Below are 17,854 nucleotides of genomic sequence, written 5' to 3' on the forward strand. Positions count from 1 at the left end.
TAGTGGCTCAAAGTAAGAGGACTAATATGTCTTAACAGACTGTTATATAGCCCAGAAGTCAATGACAACGTATGATTGTAGGGGAAAACAAACAAACAAACAAACAAAAAAACAGTATCCCTTTCATTATAAGATAGTCTAACTGAATAGGGAGGAAAAAAAAGGGCAAATGTTTGTGGCTGCTAGAAGGCAAACATCCTTAAGTTTATTCAACTACTCATGGTTCTCCAAATGGTACTTTCCTCTCTCAGACAAATACAATTTTCTGGCAAAAACCCAACTTACTCTCATTTCTACTTTACGTGACAAATAGCCCTTTTCACTCCAAATCCACTGCTCTTTTTGCTATGTCTATATTTTCCCTTTGTAATTCCAAAGCTTTTTCCTACACAGTATAAGATGAATGGGGTTTCTATAGAGATTTTCTATACTTTTCCAATCAAATATTACAAGGGACCCCCTCCTAAAACCATTGTTACAAAAATGATGTGCCATCATTTATTAAAAAATACAAACTAAAACCATGGCTAGATACTATTACCTATCAGATGGCAAAACAAAATACCAAGTGTTGACCAGGAAGTATAGATCTAGAAATCATATACTACTCAGAATGTACATTGGCATGATCTCTCTGAAAAATTATCTGGCATCTCTATTAAAGCTGGCTACCCCATTGCCCAGTAATTTTACTCCTTACATGCCAAGCAGAAATGGGATATGTTCTTCAGAACACCAACAGGAATAGCAGTCCTATTCATAATGGCCCCAAAATGGAAGCTACCCAATGTTTATCAACAGAGAAATGGAACCTTGACATGGTCACATAGTAGAATACTCTGAGAATTAAGTACTCAAATTATATGTTACAACAATTAATCCTGGTGTAGAGTGAAATAAAAAAATATATTCTGTATGCTTCCATTTATATAAACTTTGAAAACTGAAAAAATTATTTTAAGTTGAAAAAGCGGCTACTCTTGAACATTGGTAACAATCAAAAAGGGACAGAGGAACAAATAATGCTCCATGAGCTAATCCTCGTGTCCACAATGTTTAATATTAAAATTAAGTTAAGACAGGAAAGGGGACTTATGCTAAATTATAAATCATTTTTTCCAATCTAGAATGGTTTGCTCCTACTTTTCTGTAATTAATCTATATGCATTTACTTATCTGAGTTTATCCAGCATAACAAATTCCTTTTTACATATCCAACTGTGCTTTGTGCTGCTAAGAAAAAATATGACTAATTTTAAGAATTGCTATATTGCTGACAAAGATTAAACTGAAGCTAAAAAGTTTATACTTTAAACACTATCAAAACCCCTTACATTTCCTCATACAATAAGAAGCTAGCACCAGAAATATATTTTAACATATCAGTAGGAAAGCCCAGACATGTACTTCTCAACATTCAAAACTGCCTCTAATTATAATTAGCCTATAGCAAAACCACTATTTACCCTAAAGCCACCAGTGACTATATACTTATCTTGCTAAAATCAAATTAAAAATTAGCTTTGTCTGGCTACTTTACAGGTTCCATGAAATCTGAAATAGATTTTAGTTTTACAAATTAAGGACAAGCTGGGCCTGGGGTCACACACCTGAAATTCCAGGTGGCTGAGACAGAAGGATCACAGGTTAGAGACCGGCCTCAGCAACTTAGACCCTGTTTCAAATGAAAAAGTAAAAAAGGACTGGAGATGTAACTAAGAGAATGCTCCCCAGTTCAATCCCCAGTAGCAACCACACACACAATATATATATATATATATATGTATATGCCCTTGACATAAGATTAGCTGATGGATACTCTAGTGATGCAGGCAACAACAGTGAACCAGACAAGAACTCTCAAGTTTACACTCTAATACCCTGAATGCAACTACAAAATATACTTCTAAATTATTGCTTCCTTATGAAACTCATGGGTTCAATGAATTAATACTTTTATGTGTGGTACGAAAGCACCAGCATTTTCTGATAAAGCAAAACCCACATTATTGCAGGAATATAAACCCAGAGTTGCCGGAAAAAGGTGTACTCACTGTATAATTAGAAGAATAACCAGATGGGTAAAATTCGGGGGCATTCGCAGACAGCTTAGACATTAACACAGGAGCCACAACCACCTGGGGCTTAGCCATTGCTGACTCGGAGTTCTGCTGTGGGGTTTTATCCAATGAACTAGGTGGAGCTCTCAGGGGCCTCGTTTGGTCTGAGAAAGAAAAACAAACAAAAGAAAACCCACCGGGGTTAGAGGCGTCCATTCCTTTGTATGGCAACTTACATACTGTAAAGCCATCTGTGAAGCACGGGATTTTAAGAGTTAAATGCAAAATTAAAGATTACCACCAAGATCTGAACGGAGAGCCAGCAGCAAGGAACAATGGACTTGCTTTAGCTCATTTATGAACATATCTGCCTCGCAAGTGAACGCCTGAGGGCTTCCCCCACCCTCTTCTAGTGACTCGGAGGAGGCTCGCCCGGGCTTCTGGGGGGTGGGGAGGGGAGGGCGATTTTACTTCCTCGGCGGCCTGAGAACTCGGAGCGCGGCCGGCCCCTCCCCCAGCCGGGGCGCACAAAGGATTCCGGCCGCCACCTCCGAGCCGGGTTTCGGGCCCCATCCTCCCCGCACCAGCGGGCCCTCGGGGCCGGGGCCGGCGCGCGCGGCGCCTCGGCTCGGCTCGCACGAGGGCCGCGGGGCCGGGGCCCCTCGCGCCGCGCCGTACCTGGGAGCGCCCCGGGCCGGGCGGGCTGCTGGGAGCCGGCCGGGGCCTCGCTCTGGGCCCCCGGCGGCGGGGCCGTCCGGGGCTGGCGCAGCGGCGGCGGCTGCAGCGGCGGCGGGGGCCGCGAGCGCTCCGCAGGCCCCGCTCCGTTCGGGAACCCGCCGCCCTCAGGCCCGCCCCCTCCGCGGCCCAGGCCCCGGCTCCGGCCCCGACCTGCACCTGGAGCCCGATCGAAACCGTCCGACATGCTCCCCGGGGCCGCGGCCGCCGCGCTCGGGGTGGGACGCGGCAGCGCCGCGGCGGGCCGCCTGAGGCTGCGCTCGCCTCACTCGGGCCGCATGGAGCGCCAGCGGGCGCCGGCCGCTTCCCCGCGCTTCGGGCGGCGCGCACGGCAGCCGAGCCCCCGCCGAACCGCCGCGGCGCAGCGCCGCCCCCTCGGCTCGGCCCCGGCCCGCACCCCGCCCGGCGCGGCGGGGCCACGGCGGGTCACAGCGGCCCCCCGCGGCCCGGAGGCCCGGGCGCGCTCGGCGGGCGGGAGGGAGGAGGGACGGCGGCCGGGCGCGGGCGCGGGGCACTCACCGCGGCGGGCCCGGCCGACTCGAGGGCTCTCCGCAGAGAAGTGCGAGACTGACGGTTGAGGCCGGGGAAATACACACGCGAGGGGAGGGGGCGTGGGCCGGCGCCGTCCGCGCCGCGCTGCTCCGTGGGCGCGCAGGTGCGCCCCGGCCCCGCTCCGGCCGGGCCCCGCGGCGCGAGGGGAAGGGGCCGCCGCGCCGCACGCCCGCGCTCACCCGGCCGCGCCGGAAACCTTAAGAATGCGCACCTGCGGTCCTCGCGGCCCTCAGCTCGCCGGGTTCTCTTCTAGCGGTGTCCGCCAATGAAAATATAATGCGCGTCGCAAATGCAAGCCATTGACGTTAATTAGAAATGCCCTCAGAGCGCCCATTAAACGAGTAAAAAGACACAAGTGATTTTAGCATTTTACTTAACCCAGTATATCCAGAGTGGTTTCAACATGTGATTGACCTAAAAATATAATTGAGGTATTTTCTCCCACTTTTTTTTCATATTAGTAGAAATCCAACGTGCATTTTTATACGTGAGGCACCTGTCGTTTGGGATGGATACATCCCAACTGCTGAAGAGCTGCATGTGGTTTGTGGATACTGCATTGCACAGCACATCTCCAGTAATTACGTGTAAATTGTTCTCTCCAGGTCTGACGCCACTATCGCCAAGCGAAAGATGAATGTAAATAATGAAAAGAAAAAGAGAAAAGTAGACTTATTTACCGTTGACTTGAACCATCTCCCCAGATTCTGATTTAAGCCTTCTGATTGAAGCAGGGCTCAGTATTTTTTTAATCTCATTTTCAGAATCATTTCAATTAGAGTCAAACTTTTGTTAACTACATTCTCTTCTCACTCTAAAACTCTTCGCTTAAATGGATGAGAAAATAGCTTTAATGAGGGCAATCAAAGATAAATTATTTATGTTGTTGACTGTTAGATAAGATTGCAATTTAAAATTAGGCAAGCCGGGCGTGGTGGTGCACGCCTGTAATCTAAGCACTTGAGAGGCTGAGACAGGAGGATCGTGCAGGTTCGAAGCCAGCCTCAGCTACTTAGGCTCACGGCAACTTAGTGAGACCCTGTTTCCAAGTAAAATATAAAAAGTAGGTCTGGAAATGTAGCCGGGAGGTATAAGGCCCCTGGGTTCCATCCCCAATACACACACACACACACACACACACACACACACACCAAAAAAAAAAAAAATTTAGGCAAGCTGATGCTAATAACATTTTCCCCTGGTACTGGGGTAAAACCCAGGAGCTCATTCTACTACCAAGCTACATCCCCAGTCTATTTGTTTATTACTCTTGGTTCTGGGGATGTAGCTCAGAGGTAGAATGCCCCTGGGTTCAATCCCAGTATCAAAATAAAAACAGAAGGTTTTGGTACTGAGGATTGAATCTAGGAGCACACAACACCGTGAACTTCACCCCCAGCCCTATTTATATTTTTAGTTTTGAAATTAAGTCACTGACCTAAAACCTGAGCTCTTCCTGTCCCAGCCTCCATAGAACAGTAGGCGTGCACCACTACAAAGGGATTCTGGTTCATATCTTTGTGTGTGTGTGTGGGGGGGGGTACTGGGGGTGAAACCCAGGGGATTTTTTTTTTAACCTCAGGGCTATATTCCTAGACCTATTTTATACTTTATTTGGAAATAGGGTCTCAGTTGCTGAGAGCCTCACTAAATAGCTGAGGCTGGCTTCGAACCTGCGCGATCCTCCGGTCTCTGTCTCCCAAGCGCGGGGATTACAAGCATTACAATGCGCCACTACACCCGGCCTGGCTCATATCATTTTAAAATCTATTGATTGTGACTATTAACTGCTTGTCTGGGTTTTTGTCTTCTGTAGAGAGGACTCATAAATTGAGTTATCTTGGATGTTCCACCACAGTAGGTGTCCCTTTCCACCCGGGGCTGTTGTCTGCACTCACCACCTTTTTCTTTTCCCTTCCAACACTGTTCCTACCACAGTTCCCAACACCACTACTGTCCTATGTAAACATAAGATTATTCCTGGGTGTGGCAGGGCATCTTTACAACCTTTTGTTGGATAAGTTAGGTAATTTGGGGATATCTTTCACCTTCTACCTATCTGCTATTATGTAATCTTAGCCCCATGTTTAGGATATGTAAAAGGTGAACTTGGGGATAACATGAATAGATTTAGCACTATGATAACAATAGCTATTTTATCAATATAAATATGAACAGCTAGCTATTTTATATTTAGCATTTTCAAGAGCTTTGCCATTATCATTTTATTTAATCTTCAAACCTTCTAAAATGGACATACTAACAGCACATTTTACAGAAAGGGTGCTGTGATATCACAAGGGCTCACATCCCTCTTAGGCTGTTGTAGTGCTAACTGGCAGGTGCTAGGTATTGCAAAATACTGTTGAATTGAACCATCTCCTCAAATGCAATTGCAAGAGCCCCCCCCACACACACAAATATGAGCACCATATGGGACACCCTGAAGAGAATCATCAAAAAAGCTCTTCTCCACATTTCTACCTTTCTTATTAATTTATGGTGGAGGGAGTGTAGGAGCACTAAATTCTGGGAGGTTGAAAAATGTGTTGCAAGACAGGAAAAAGACCTGTTGTGAGCTATGGCAAAGATAGGTTTCCTTAAATTAGGCTTGAGAGATATTCTTGAGGAAGACCTCCTGGAGCTTGTGATTGGCTGTACCCTGGGAGAACTCTGTTTTGGCACCTGGCATGCCAGATTATTAGTGTTTGGTTTGTTTAACTGTGCCCAACAGTAAATTAGCCTTCCGAAGACAGGGGATACCTTTCTATCTCTAGTCCATTAGATCCTAGCCCAGTACTTGGTCCATAATAGCTTTTTGACAGTAAAAGGACCTGCCTTTTCTTTCACCAGTACGACGACAGTAAAGAATGGTTTTCAGAAATTATTGGTTTCAGATTGTCTATTAGAATTTATGGGAGTCGACACTGCAGCTTTTCAAGCCAAGCTAGCAGGAGAAAATGTCCACAAATACTATGGAAAAATATTTGCAAACACAAATATTATGGAAAATATTAGCAAACAACAAACGATATGCATCTAGAATATATAAAAAACTTCCAAAACTCAGCTGTAAAAGTTTAATTCGAAAATGGGCAAAACACATGCATGGGTATTTCACTGAAGAGACTAGAGAGAGAGCATTTAAGCCCATGGGGGGGAATGTTCAACACAATTAGTCATTAGGTAAATGAAGATTAAAACATGAAATTTCACTACCCACTTACCAGGATGGCTAAAATAAAAAATGACAACAAATATAAGAATGTTTGAAGTATGTAAAGAAAATAGAAACTGGGTCAATCATACATTTTTAGTAGGAATATATAATGATGTAATAACTGTAGAAAAAAATAATTTGATAGTTTCTTTTTTTCCCCCCTTGGGGAAATTGTGCTGGGGATTGAATCCAGGGGCATTCTACCTCAAAGATGCATTCCTCCAAGTCCATTTTTTATTTCTTACTTTGAAACAAGGTCTCAGTAAGTTGCTGAGACTATTCTTGAACCTGTGATCCTTGGTCTTAGCCTCAAGTCCTAGGATTACAGGCATGCACCAACATGCCCAACTCCATTTGACAGTTTCTATAAAACATATACATACAACTCTGACACAACCCAGGAAGTGCACTCCGGGCACTTATCCCAGAGAAATAAAAAGATTTATGTTCACACAGAAATTTGCAACTGAACGTTTGTAGCAGCTTTGTAATAATAGTTCCTAGAGGGGCATGGTGGAGTACATTTGTAATCCCAGTACTTGGATGCCAAGACAGGATCGCAGGTGTGAGCCCAGCATCAGCAACTTACCAAGACCTTGTTTCAAAAATAAAATAAAAAGGGCTGGGGTGTAAGTCAGAGGTAGAATGCCTGTGGGTTAAATTTCCAGTACCAAATATTATTAATAATGATAACAATAGCTTCAAAATGAAGACAACCCCAAAGTCCTTCAATGAGTGAATACACTGTTAAATGTATTTATACTACAGAATATTACTCAGCAAGAAAAAAGAATAATGTAGGCTAAGTGGAAAAAAGCCAGTCTCAAAATATTAAGATTACTGTATGATTCCATTTATAGAAGAACCTTGAAAGAACAGAATTATGAAGATGGGAAACAGATTAGTGTTTGCCAGGGATCAATGAGTGTGTGGGGTTTAAAAGGGATGTCATAGTTATTAAAAGAATAGAAATCTTTATGATGGAATTATTTCATTCTTGAACGTGATAGTAGTCACACAAATCTGCACAGTTGGTAAAATTACATAGATCCTAAACATTCATGCACAGGAGTGCATATAAAACTAATGTAGGTGGATTCTATCATTGTCAATTTTCTAGATGTAATATGGCATTATAGTTAGGCAAAATTTTACCCATGAGGGAAACTAGATGAAGGATAAATAAGATTTATTATTTCTTACAACTGCATATAAATCTACAATGATTTCTGAATAGAAGCTTTTAGAAACCTAGTAACTATAAGTATACCTTGTTTCATTTTATTCCATCACCCCTAATATTCTCCTAGGTAATTTACCACTCCTCCCCACTCAAATAATCAGGGCAACTTTATAAACAAGTGGAGACATCATTAAGAATGATGAAAAGAATCAGCTGCTGGCCGGGCGTGGTGGCACAGGCTTGTAATCCCTGCGCTTGGGAGGCTGAGACAGGAGGATCACACGGGTTCGAAGCCAGCCTCAGCTACTTAGTGAGGATTTCAGCTACTTAGTGAGGCTTTCAGCAACTTAGTGAGACCCTGTTTCCAAATAAAATATAAAAAAGGTCTGGGAGTATAGCCCGGAGGTAGAAAAAAATATATATATATATATCTCACCTGCTGGTATTTGGAAGGCTAAAATGGGAGGATTGCAGGTTGAAGTTTAGCATGTGTTAACTTAAGAGATGCTGTTTCAAAATTAAAAGGGCTAGGGGTATTCAGGCATGGTGGTGCACACCTGTAATCCCAGTACTTGGGAGAGGAAGATCACAGATTCGAAGCCAGCCTCAGCAACTTAATGAGGCTGTCACAGCAATTCAGCAACACCCTATTTCAAAATTTAAAAAACAGGGCTGGGGTGTAGCTCAGTGGTGGAATACCCCTGGGTTCAATCCCTAGGAACACACATACACACAGGCAGGATGCCAGGGATGGTAATCCCAGTACTTGGGAGGCTAATACAGGAGGAGCTTAAGTTTGTGGCCAGCCTCAGCAATTTAGGCCTTCTACAACTTAGTGAGATACTGTTTCAAAATAAAAATAAATAAGGCCAGGCTTGGTGGCGCACGCTTGAAATCCCTGCGCTTGGGAGGCGGAGACAGGAGGATCACGCTGGTTCAAAGCCAGCCTCGCTGGCTTAAGAGACTCTGTTTCCACATAAAAATGTTAAAAAATAGGTCTGGGAGTGTAGCCTGTGGGAGTGTATCCCGGAGGTAGAAGGGCTTCCAGGAACCCCAGTACCACCAAAAATAAATAAATAAATAAATAAATAAAATAATAATAATAATAATAATAATAATTAAAATAAAAGATGGTTGGGGTATAGCTCAGAGGTAGAATGCCCCTGGATTCAATCCCTAGTACCGCAATAAATAAAAAATAAAAGTACTAGGGACATTTTTCAGTGGTATAATCCCCTTGAGTTCAATCCTCAGTACACACACACACACAAACACACACACACACACAGTCAGCTGACATGTTTGCTTGGTTTCCTGGATCTTATCTGTATAAATTGTCTTCTTTTAGACCCCTGGCCAGGCTATGAAATGTCACTCCAGCTAGTCAGCACTTAAGACTCCCATCTGGATCCAATCCATCACAGAGGCTCAGATAACCAGGAATGCTGCTTGAGATTGGCCCAGTATCTAGTTATAGTTGTGTTTAATGTTGACCTCTTAGCTGAACTGTAAACACCGTGAAGATAGGAGCTCTTGTTAACTATGCATTCCTCCAGCCAATACTGATTGCCTACTTGGTGCGAGCTGCTGTTCAGTGTCGAGGATTTGCACAAGTGTGAGATTAGTAGGTATGAGACATACCAGACTGGAAGCAAGAAGGCATAACTGGGGGCTGTTGCAGAAATTCTGGAGAGAAATGAAGATGGCTACTAAGGCGGTGGTAGCGGGGTTGGAGAGAAGGGCCAAATTCAATAGACATTTAGGAAGAGTTGACAGATGGCGTGTGAAGCATTGGTGGGAGGCCAGAAATAAAGATGACTCTTGGGATTTTGATCTGGTGCCTCAACCAAAGTGAACACATTCAGGAAAACAGAAACTCTATTTTAGACATTTTATTGGACACCTGGAGCATCCAAACTGAACTGTTCAGTGGCCAGTTAAGTTTATGGTATTGGAGCTCAGAGAAGTGTGGCTTGAGTTAGGGATTTGATGGCTTAAGCCACAGGATGAAATTAGATTACTTAGGAAAAGTGTTTGGAGGCAGAAGGAGAGAGGCACAGAATCTAATCGCAGGATTAAAGGAGTGATATCTGTGTTTCCTGTATATATAGAACCAAAGCTGAGAAAAACCAGTAGAAAACAAAAGGAGAAGGAGAAGAAGGAGAAGGAGAAAGAAAAAAAGAAGAAGAAGAAGAAGAAGAAGAAGAAGAAGAAGAAGAAGAAGAAGAAGAAGGGGAGAGTGTGTGTGTCAAATGTTACAGAAATATCAAAAATAGGATTCTCTTTCTTTCTTTCTTTCTTTCTTTCTTTTTTTTGGTGGTACTGGGGTTCCTGGAAACCCTTTTACCTCTGGGCTACACTCCCAGATCTATTTTTATACTTTTTTTATTTGGAAACAGGGTCTCTGAAGCCAGGGTGGCTGGCTTTGAACCTGCCTGATCCTCCTGTCTCCTCCTCCCAAGTGCGGGAATTACAAAAGTGAGCCACCACACCCGGCTCAAAAACAGGATTCTAAAGAGTCCATCAAAGGGAATCTTTTCCTGAGATTGAGCTGTCCAGTCCCTACATTGGGTGTTTCTTCCTGAGGTTATTAAAAAATGAATAAAAGACCACCTTTGGATTTCTAACACACACTCACAGTCTTCTCATAATTTTACTATATACATTGGTATATTGAAAGAAGCATAAGAACATTTATAATAGCTAATATTTAGTACTTATGTCTCATGTGCATGCTTTATGGACTATTTCACTTAATTATCTCATTTAATCTTTAAAACAATACTAAAAGGTAGGTATTACTATTTATCTTATTTTATTTTTATTGTGATACTGGGGATTGAACCAGGAACATTATATCTCCAAGCTACACCCCAGCCCTTATTATTGTTATTTTTATTTTGAAATAGGGCCTAATTTGCTGAGGCTGGTCTTGAACTTGAGATCCTCCTGTCTCAGCCTCCTAAATATTAGCATTACAGGCATGTGTCACCATGCCTGGCTATTTATACCACTTTATATATAAGAATACCGAGGCTCAGAGAGGTTAATTAAATTGTGCAAGGTCACATAAATAGGTAGTGAGCATCCCAGTTCTAAGCCCAAAGTCTAGAGGCTTAAAGAATATGCTATCCCTTGCCTCTAGAATAAACAGATCACACCGAAGCAAACATTTCATTCTTTGAGTTGCATTTTTTCACCACAAATTAACAAACAGACATTTCAATGATATCAGCAATGAGATATAGATTTGTGAGTGATTTGGTCGCAAGCAATTGTCAGTATTAGGAAACACAGACAACGAGTGTAGACAGCTTTGTCCAAGCTTGACAGAGATAGATGGGAGGGATAGATACGGGACTAATTTGCAAGGCAAGTATATGAAAGTTCTTGTTGCTGTCAGAATTTTTTTAAAAGGTGATATCAACATTAGCAAACCAGCTAAAGATGATGCATCTGAGAAAAGGGTAAGTTTGAAGGTGTAAAGGAAAGGTTATTTCACTAAGAAACGGAAACAGATGCAGATACTGCAGGAGGAGAAGGCTAGACGCGCGTGGGTGGTCTCCATGTCCTCAGTAAGAGAAGAAGGAAAGGGCTTTGCTAAGAGTGAGGGTGGGGGACTCAAAAAGAGAGAGCTCAAGGAAAGCACAACAGTTGTAAAAGCTGCTGTGGGAGAGGAAGGTGATCAGGAAGGGGGAGTGGCCATCGGAGACTGCAGGCCCTGAGAGGCCCCACTGGCCCTGAGAGGTCCGGCTGAGGTTGGATGCTGGAGATTTGTGGGACAGCACTATCAACCCATGTCCTGACTGGTGTAGGAGCAGAGAAGCCTGCTGCTGGGAATGTAATTTCATTATGCAGTGGAGGCAGAAGGATAGAAGCAGAGAGAGCTGAGAGCTGTTCATGGTTGAGGCCAGACAGAGAAGGTTTTAAGAGGGAAGACAGGTGTCAAAAGTAAAAAAGGGCCCAAGAATCAGAAAGAAGCCAGGAGCAGTGACACAGGCCTGTAATCTCGGTGTTTGGGAGGCTGAGGCAGGAGGATCTCAGGTTTGAGGACGTCCTCAGCAACCTAGAGAGACCTGCTTTCAAAAATAAAAATAATAATAATAAAAAAGGCCTGGCGTATAGTGCAAAAGTAGAATGCTCCTGTGTTTAATCTTTTACCCAAACAAACAAACAAACAAAGTCAGAAATAAGTTGGAAATGAAATGGTGGTGAGAGCATGAGATGTAGGAGTTGAAACTTTTAGAGGATGTTCAGAGTGAATATTACAACATGCAATATTCCTGTAATTGCACAGTTCAACTAAGTGAGCTGAATGCTTGCTGGCTAGCAGGGAGGAAACCTAATAGCTGGAAATACTCATTAACTGACTGGTGTGCAGTCCACCTTGGGCACTGAAGAAGCAGGAATATCAAAGTTTAATATATAAGTATCAAGCAAGAAATCTTTTGCCCCTGGCATGCTCTGCTTCCTTTCATTTCTGGCTCAGTCTATACTCTGAGCTTTTGGTTGGCCTGGAGTCAAAAGCCAGTATCTTCTTTCCATTTTTAACTCTAACAAGGTTCTCACATTTTTTTTCCCCCTTTAACAAGTACTTGTTGACCGCCTAATAAAAGCCAGACATTCTGTTAGGTGTTGGTTATCTACCTGTCAATGAATAACACAAATAGGAGTCCTCAAAGAGCTTGCACGTGACTGCAGAAATCAGACAAGCAGGCGAGAGTAACAGTGCAAGGGACTAAATGTTTATGCACGTCCTCTCTCTACATATTTTGAAATCCTAATCCCCAAGGCCATAGCATTAGAAAATGGGGCCTTAGGGGAGCAATTAGATCATGAAGGCTCATGAACAGGATTAGTTCCCTTTTATAAAAGAGACCCCATAGAGATCGCTTGCTCCTTCTGCCACTAAGTTGTTGTTTTTTTTTTTTTTTAGCTCCCTCAGCCCCTGCTGTTATTACTTTTTTTTTTTTTTTTTACAAAGTTCTGATTATCTTTTTTTTCCTTTTTTATAAACCCTACTTTTGGTATCAGACTAGACATAGGTCCTGGAAATTTTCTCCCTTTTTCTTGAAAAATTTAAATGGTTTTACATTTATTATTGGCAAAGTGGGACTTTTTCGTGGATATAGGCAGTGTCTAGATTGAGAATGGTTTTATCGTCTTGGGGATCTGGATTGCACTTGAACATGCTCTAAATGTACACAGATGAGAAAGTTATTAAATAAAAAGTACATTTGATAGTAGACATTGTGTAAACTGTAAATATCTCACTTTAAAGTTTGCAATGCTTTCATAAAACCAAGCATTCTTTTTCTGTTATTGAATAATTAGACATTTTTATACATTGTGCAAGAGTCTTGGCAATGAAGCTCAGTGGTAGAGTGTATGCTTAGCATGTGCAGGCTCTGGGTTCCATCTCCAGCACCACTACCACCATCAAAAGAGTGCTTAATGCTTACATAATTTATTTTGCCTGAAAAAATAAGTTTGATAAATCAATTCCCATGATGGTTTTAGGTTTAATAGACCTTCTTTTTAAAATATATTTTCTGGCCGGGCGTGGTGGCGCATGCTTGTAATCCCCATGCTTGGGAGGTGGAGACAGGAGGATCACGCAGGTTCGAAGCCAGCCGCGCTGGCTTAAGAGACCCTGTTTCCATATAAAATATAAAAATAGGTCTGGGAGTGTAGCCCGGAGGTAGAAGGGTTTCCAGGAACCCCAGTACAACCAAAAATAAATTTAAAAAAGAAAATATAAAAAAAGAAAAATTTAAATGGTTTTAAAAAGTCTGTATTCCACTTTGAGTTAATTATTATAAAACCTATGAAACTTAGGTTGAGGCTAGTGGTAGGAGGCCCCTGGATTCAATTCCTAGTAACACACACACACACACACACACACACACACACACACACACACAGAGTTGAATTAGAGTTTTTATAAAATGTAATTTTTAAAAAGTTAAATATTATAAAAATGTTAATTCATTACATTTTGTTTTTAATTGGGGATTGATTTCAGAGGTACTTCTAAAAACAGCTCCAGGCCTATTTTTTTTTATTTTGAAACAGGGTCTCCCCAGGTTGATGAGAGTCTCAGGACTTGCTGAGGCTGTCTTCAAACCTGTGATCCTCCTGTCTCAGCTTCCCAAGTACTGGGATTACAGGCATGGGCTACCACACCTGGCTTATTATAGGGTTGTTTGATAATGGTGATAAGAATAAGAATAATATGTAAAATATTAAAGGTAAAATTGAATTATGTTGAGTGTATTTTTTGTGTGTGTGGTGGTACTGGGGTTCCTGAAAGCCCTTCTACCTCCGGGCTACACTCCCAGACCTATTTTATATTTTTGAAACAGGGTCTCTTATGCCAGTGCGGCTGGCTTTGAACCTGCGCGGTACTCCTGTCTCTGCCTCCCAAGCGCGGGGATTACAAGCGTGCGCCACCACGCCCGGCGTTATTCTTTATTTTGAAATAGGGTCTCACTGAGTTACAAAGGGCCTCACTAAGTAGCCGAGGTTGTCTGGTTGTGAACTGCGATCCTCCCGTCTCAGCCTCCCACATGCTGAATTACTGGTGTGGGCCACCACGCCCAGCTGACCTGAACTTTTTTCCCAAGCCCATTCTTATTTGGAAATATAGTCTTTGCAACTGCTATTAGTTAAGGACCTTGAGGTGAGATCTTCCTGGTTTTAGGATGGTCCTAAGCCCACAAACTGGTATCTATATAAGAGAAAGAAAGCTGGATACAATGGCATATGCCTTCAAAACGTGGGAGGCTGAATCAGGAGAGTGAAGGTTTGAGGCCAGCTGCAGCAACTCAAACAGACTCATCAACTTACAGAAAAATCAGTTTCCAAACAAAAAAATAAAAAGGGGTAAGGAGTGTATCTCAGAGGTGGAATGCCCATGGGTTCAATCCCCAGCACCAAAAAGAAAGAAAGAAAGAAAGAAAGAAAGAAAGAAAGAAAGAAAGAGAAAGAAAGAAAAGCCAGGTGTGGTGGCGCACACTTGTAATCCCCGCGCTTGGGAGGCTGAGACAGGAGGATCGCACGGGTTCGAAGCCAGCCTCAGCTACTTAGTGAGGCTCTCAGCAACTTAGTGAGACCCTGTTTCCAAATTAAAAAAAAAAAAAAAAAAAGGTCTGGGAGTATAGCCTGGAGGTAGAAAGCGTCTGGATTCCACCCCCAGTACCACCAAAAAAAAAAAAAAAAAAAAAAAGACTTGAGAGGGAGATTTAGACATAGACACACAGAAGAAGGCAAAGTGGAAATGTAAGCAGATACTGGATACATCTACAAGCCAGCAACTCCAAAGATTGCTGAAAATTGCTAGAAGCTAGAACAGAGGCTGGGATGGTCTCTCCCTCATCATCTCTGAAAGGAAAAACCCCATTGATACCTTGATTTTGAGCTTCTCTCCTCCAGAACTGGGAGAGAATATATTTCTCTTGCCGGGCGTGGTGGCACACACTTGTAATCCCTGCCTTGGGAGGCGGAGACAGGAGGATCGCGCTGGTTTGGAGCCAGCCGCGAGTGCTGGCTTAGGAGACCCTGTTTCCAAACAACAAAAAAAGTAAAATAGGTCTGGGAGTGTAGCCCGGAGGTAGAAGGGCTTCCAGGAACCCAAGTACCACAAAAAGAGAGAGAGAGAGAGAGAGAGAGAGAGAGAGAGAGAATATACTTCTCTTAATTTAAGTCACCCAGTTTGTAAGTGTTCTCTTTTCCTTCTGAAGTTTTGATAATTTCAGTCTATGAAATAAACTGTCAATATAGATGGTAAAATAGGGGGAAAACATACATATTTATTAGTGGGCAGAAATATGAAAGCCATATCCAAAGTATGAGATTCCAAGAAAGATCAGATAGTTACACTTAAGTTAACACTTTGAGCTGGTTTTGATGTGGGTCATGGAAGGGTGGGTGGAAAATGCACTGGACTAAAGTTGTCTTAGTAGGCAGATCAAGTCTCCCAGGTGACGGTCATCAGAAAGCCAGTTGGGATAATTTCTGTCTGGGCTGTTGTCACACCCCTAATCCTTTTCTCCTATGAAAAAAATCTTTTCCCTGGGATTGGAGTGGGGATAGTATTCAGAGAAAACCTGTTTGTTTCCTCTGCTTTCTTCTATTATACATTTGAATTTCCCCACAGAAAGACAGCTTTCTGGAGCTATATCTATGTTTGTAGCCCCTCTGTATAGCCATCTTGAAATATGCTAAGGAAGTGTATTTTGGGGTGGCCTATTTTGATCTCCATTGTAGTTTGTTATAACAATCCTAGGATACAAATATAGCTCCTATTTCTCACCATTTTCCCAGGACCCCAAGGGTATCATCATACTCATAATCTTTATATTGATAAAAAGATACCATACATTTTTACAATTAGTACTTATTGTATGGAAAGGACAGTATTTACACTGGTATATTAAGGGTTAGTATTTTATTTTACTTTTAAGAGATGGCTTCTTTCCTGTTGCTTAGGCTGGTCTTTAACATCTGAACTCAAATGATCTACCTGCCTCAGCTTCCCAAGATGCTGGGACTGTAGATTCATACTACCATAATTAGCAAGAGTTAGGCTTTTAGATGCTCACAATAAATTCAAATGCAAAATAGGTTTTTTTTCCTTTTCTCTGCCTCTGAGCTATACCTCCAGTCCTATTTTATTTTTAATTCTGAAACAGACTCACAAAGTTGCTGAGGGCTTTGCTGAGGTTCTGAGGCTGGCCTGGAATCTGGTTCCTCCTGTCTCAGCCTCCCAAGTACTGGGATGACAGGCATGGGGCACTACTCCAGGCTGAAAACTAGTTTTGCTTTAATAGTTTAAACACATTGGCCATTATTTAACATTGTGCTGGATGCTTAGTGTCAGTTCTCCTTCACTCTCTTCCAATGAACTTTGATTGACATCAGTTAATTTGGCCAGTTAGTATTTATTTCCTCTTAAACACTCTTTTTTTTTGCGGGGCTGGGGGTGGAACCCAGGGACATTCGACCTCCGAGGTACACCCCTTGCCCTATTTTTTATTCTTTTTATTTTGAAACAGGGTGTCACTAAGTTGCGAAGGGCCTCACTAAGTAGCTGAGGCTGTCTGTGAACCCCAATCCTCAGGTCTCAGCCTCTTGAGTTCTGGGAGTACAAGCATGCACCACCACGCCCAGCCGTGTTAAATGAGTTAATGATCTTTCTCTCTCTTTCTTTCCCTCCCTCTCCCACTCTCCCTCTCCCTTTCTCTCTCCCTCTAATTGTTCAGTGTTGGAAATCAACCCAAGGCCTTGTATGTGCTAGGTAAGCACGCTACTAAACTACCCTTTCAGCCCTATGATGAGTCTTAAAACCTGCCAAGTTGTGCACTGTTAGACTTTATACCAGGCTAAGAATCCCATCTCATTGGGGCTGTTCATTTGGCTAATAATTAATGTACTTATAAAAGAGAAGCTTGGAATAAACTGCTGACAACTGTTTAACATAATAACTATGAAAATAACCTGACAAAAGAAAATTTTTTTTATAGTACTGGTAATGGAACCCAGGGGCATTCTATCTCCAAGCTACACCCCCAGCCCCATTTTTTTATTCTTTATTTTGAAACAGGGTCTCACTGAGTTGCAAAGGGCCTCACCAAGTAGTAACTAAGGCTGTCTGTGAACCACAATCCTGTTTCAGCCTCCTAAATGCTGAGATTACAAGTGTATACCACCATGCCCAGCTCCTTACCTGGTTTTAAGTGGATGCTGGGTTTTGCCGACAAGTCATCTTTGAAGTTCACTGTTTAGTAGGGTATTTTTTTCAGGCTCAGCCTACATTTTTATTTTATTTTACTTATTTTTTGCAGTACTGTTGATGGAACCCAGGGACATTCTACCTCTGAGCGGCACCCCAGCCCTATTTTTTATTCTTTATTTTGAAACAAGGTCTCACTGAGTTGCAAGGGTCTAAGTAGCTGAGGCTGTTCATGAACTGCAATCCTCCTGTCTCAGCCTCCCAAATGCTGGGATTACAAGCATGAGCCACGACGCCAGGCTACATTTTTATTTTTGACTAGTGGGTACCTCTCTGATTTTTCAGGCTTCAAAGTAGATCTTAATGTCATG

General features: G+C 42.6%; 1 protein-coding gene across 2 annotated transcripts in view; it reads right to left on the reverse strand.

Annotated features, from left to right (window-relative positions):
• Positions 1–2,982, reverse strand: part of PAIP1 (poly(A) binding protein interacting protein 1) — a gene marked incomplete at both ends in the record, with an annotated part of 38,023 nt that extends 35,041 nt beyond the window's left edge. The window contains 2 exons of one of the 2 annotated variants that reach the window (XM_080716356.1): positions 2,055–2,224; positions 2,955–2,982. In XM_080716356.1, coding sequence (XP_080572482.1) covers positions 2,055–2,224; positions 2,955–2,982 — 198 coding nt within the window. Of the gene's footprint in view, positions 1–2,054; positions 2,225–2,738 lie in introns of both variants that reach the window. The other variant, XM_080716355.1, reaches the window with a different exon arrangement.
• Positions 2,983–17,854: the final 14,872 nt, after the last annotated feature.

This window comes from Muscardinus avellanarius (genome assembly GCF_963383645.1).
Source record: "Muscardinus avellanarius genome assembly, chromosome: 1".
In the NCBI taxonomy this organism is placed as follows: domain Eukaryota; kingdom Metazoa; phylum Chordata; class Mammalia; order Rodentia; family Gliridae; genus Muscardinus; species Muscardinus avellanarius.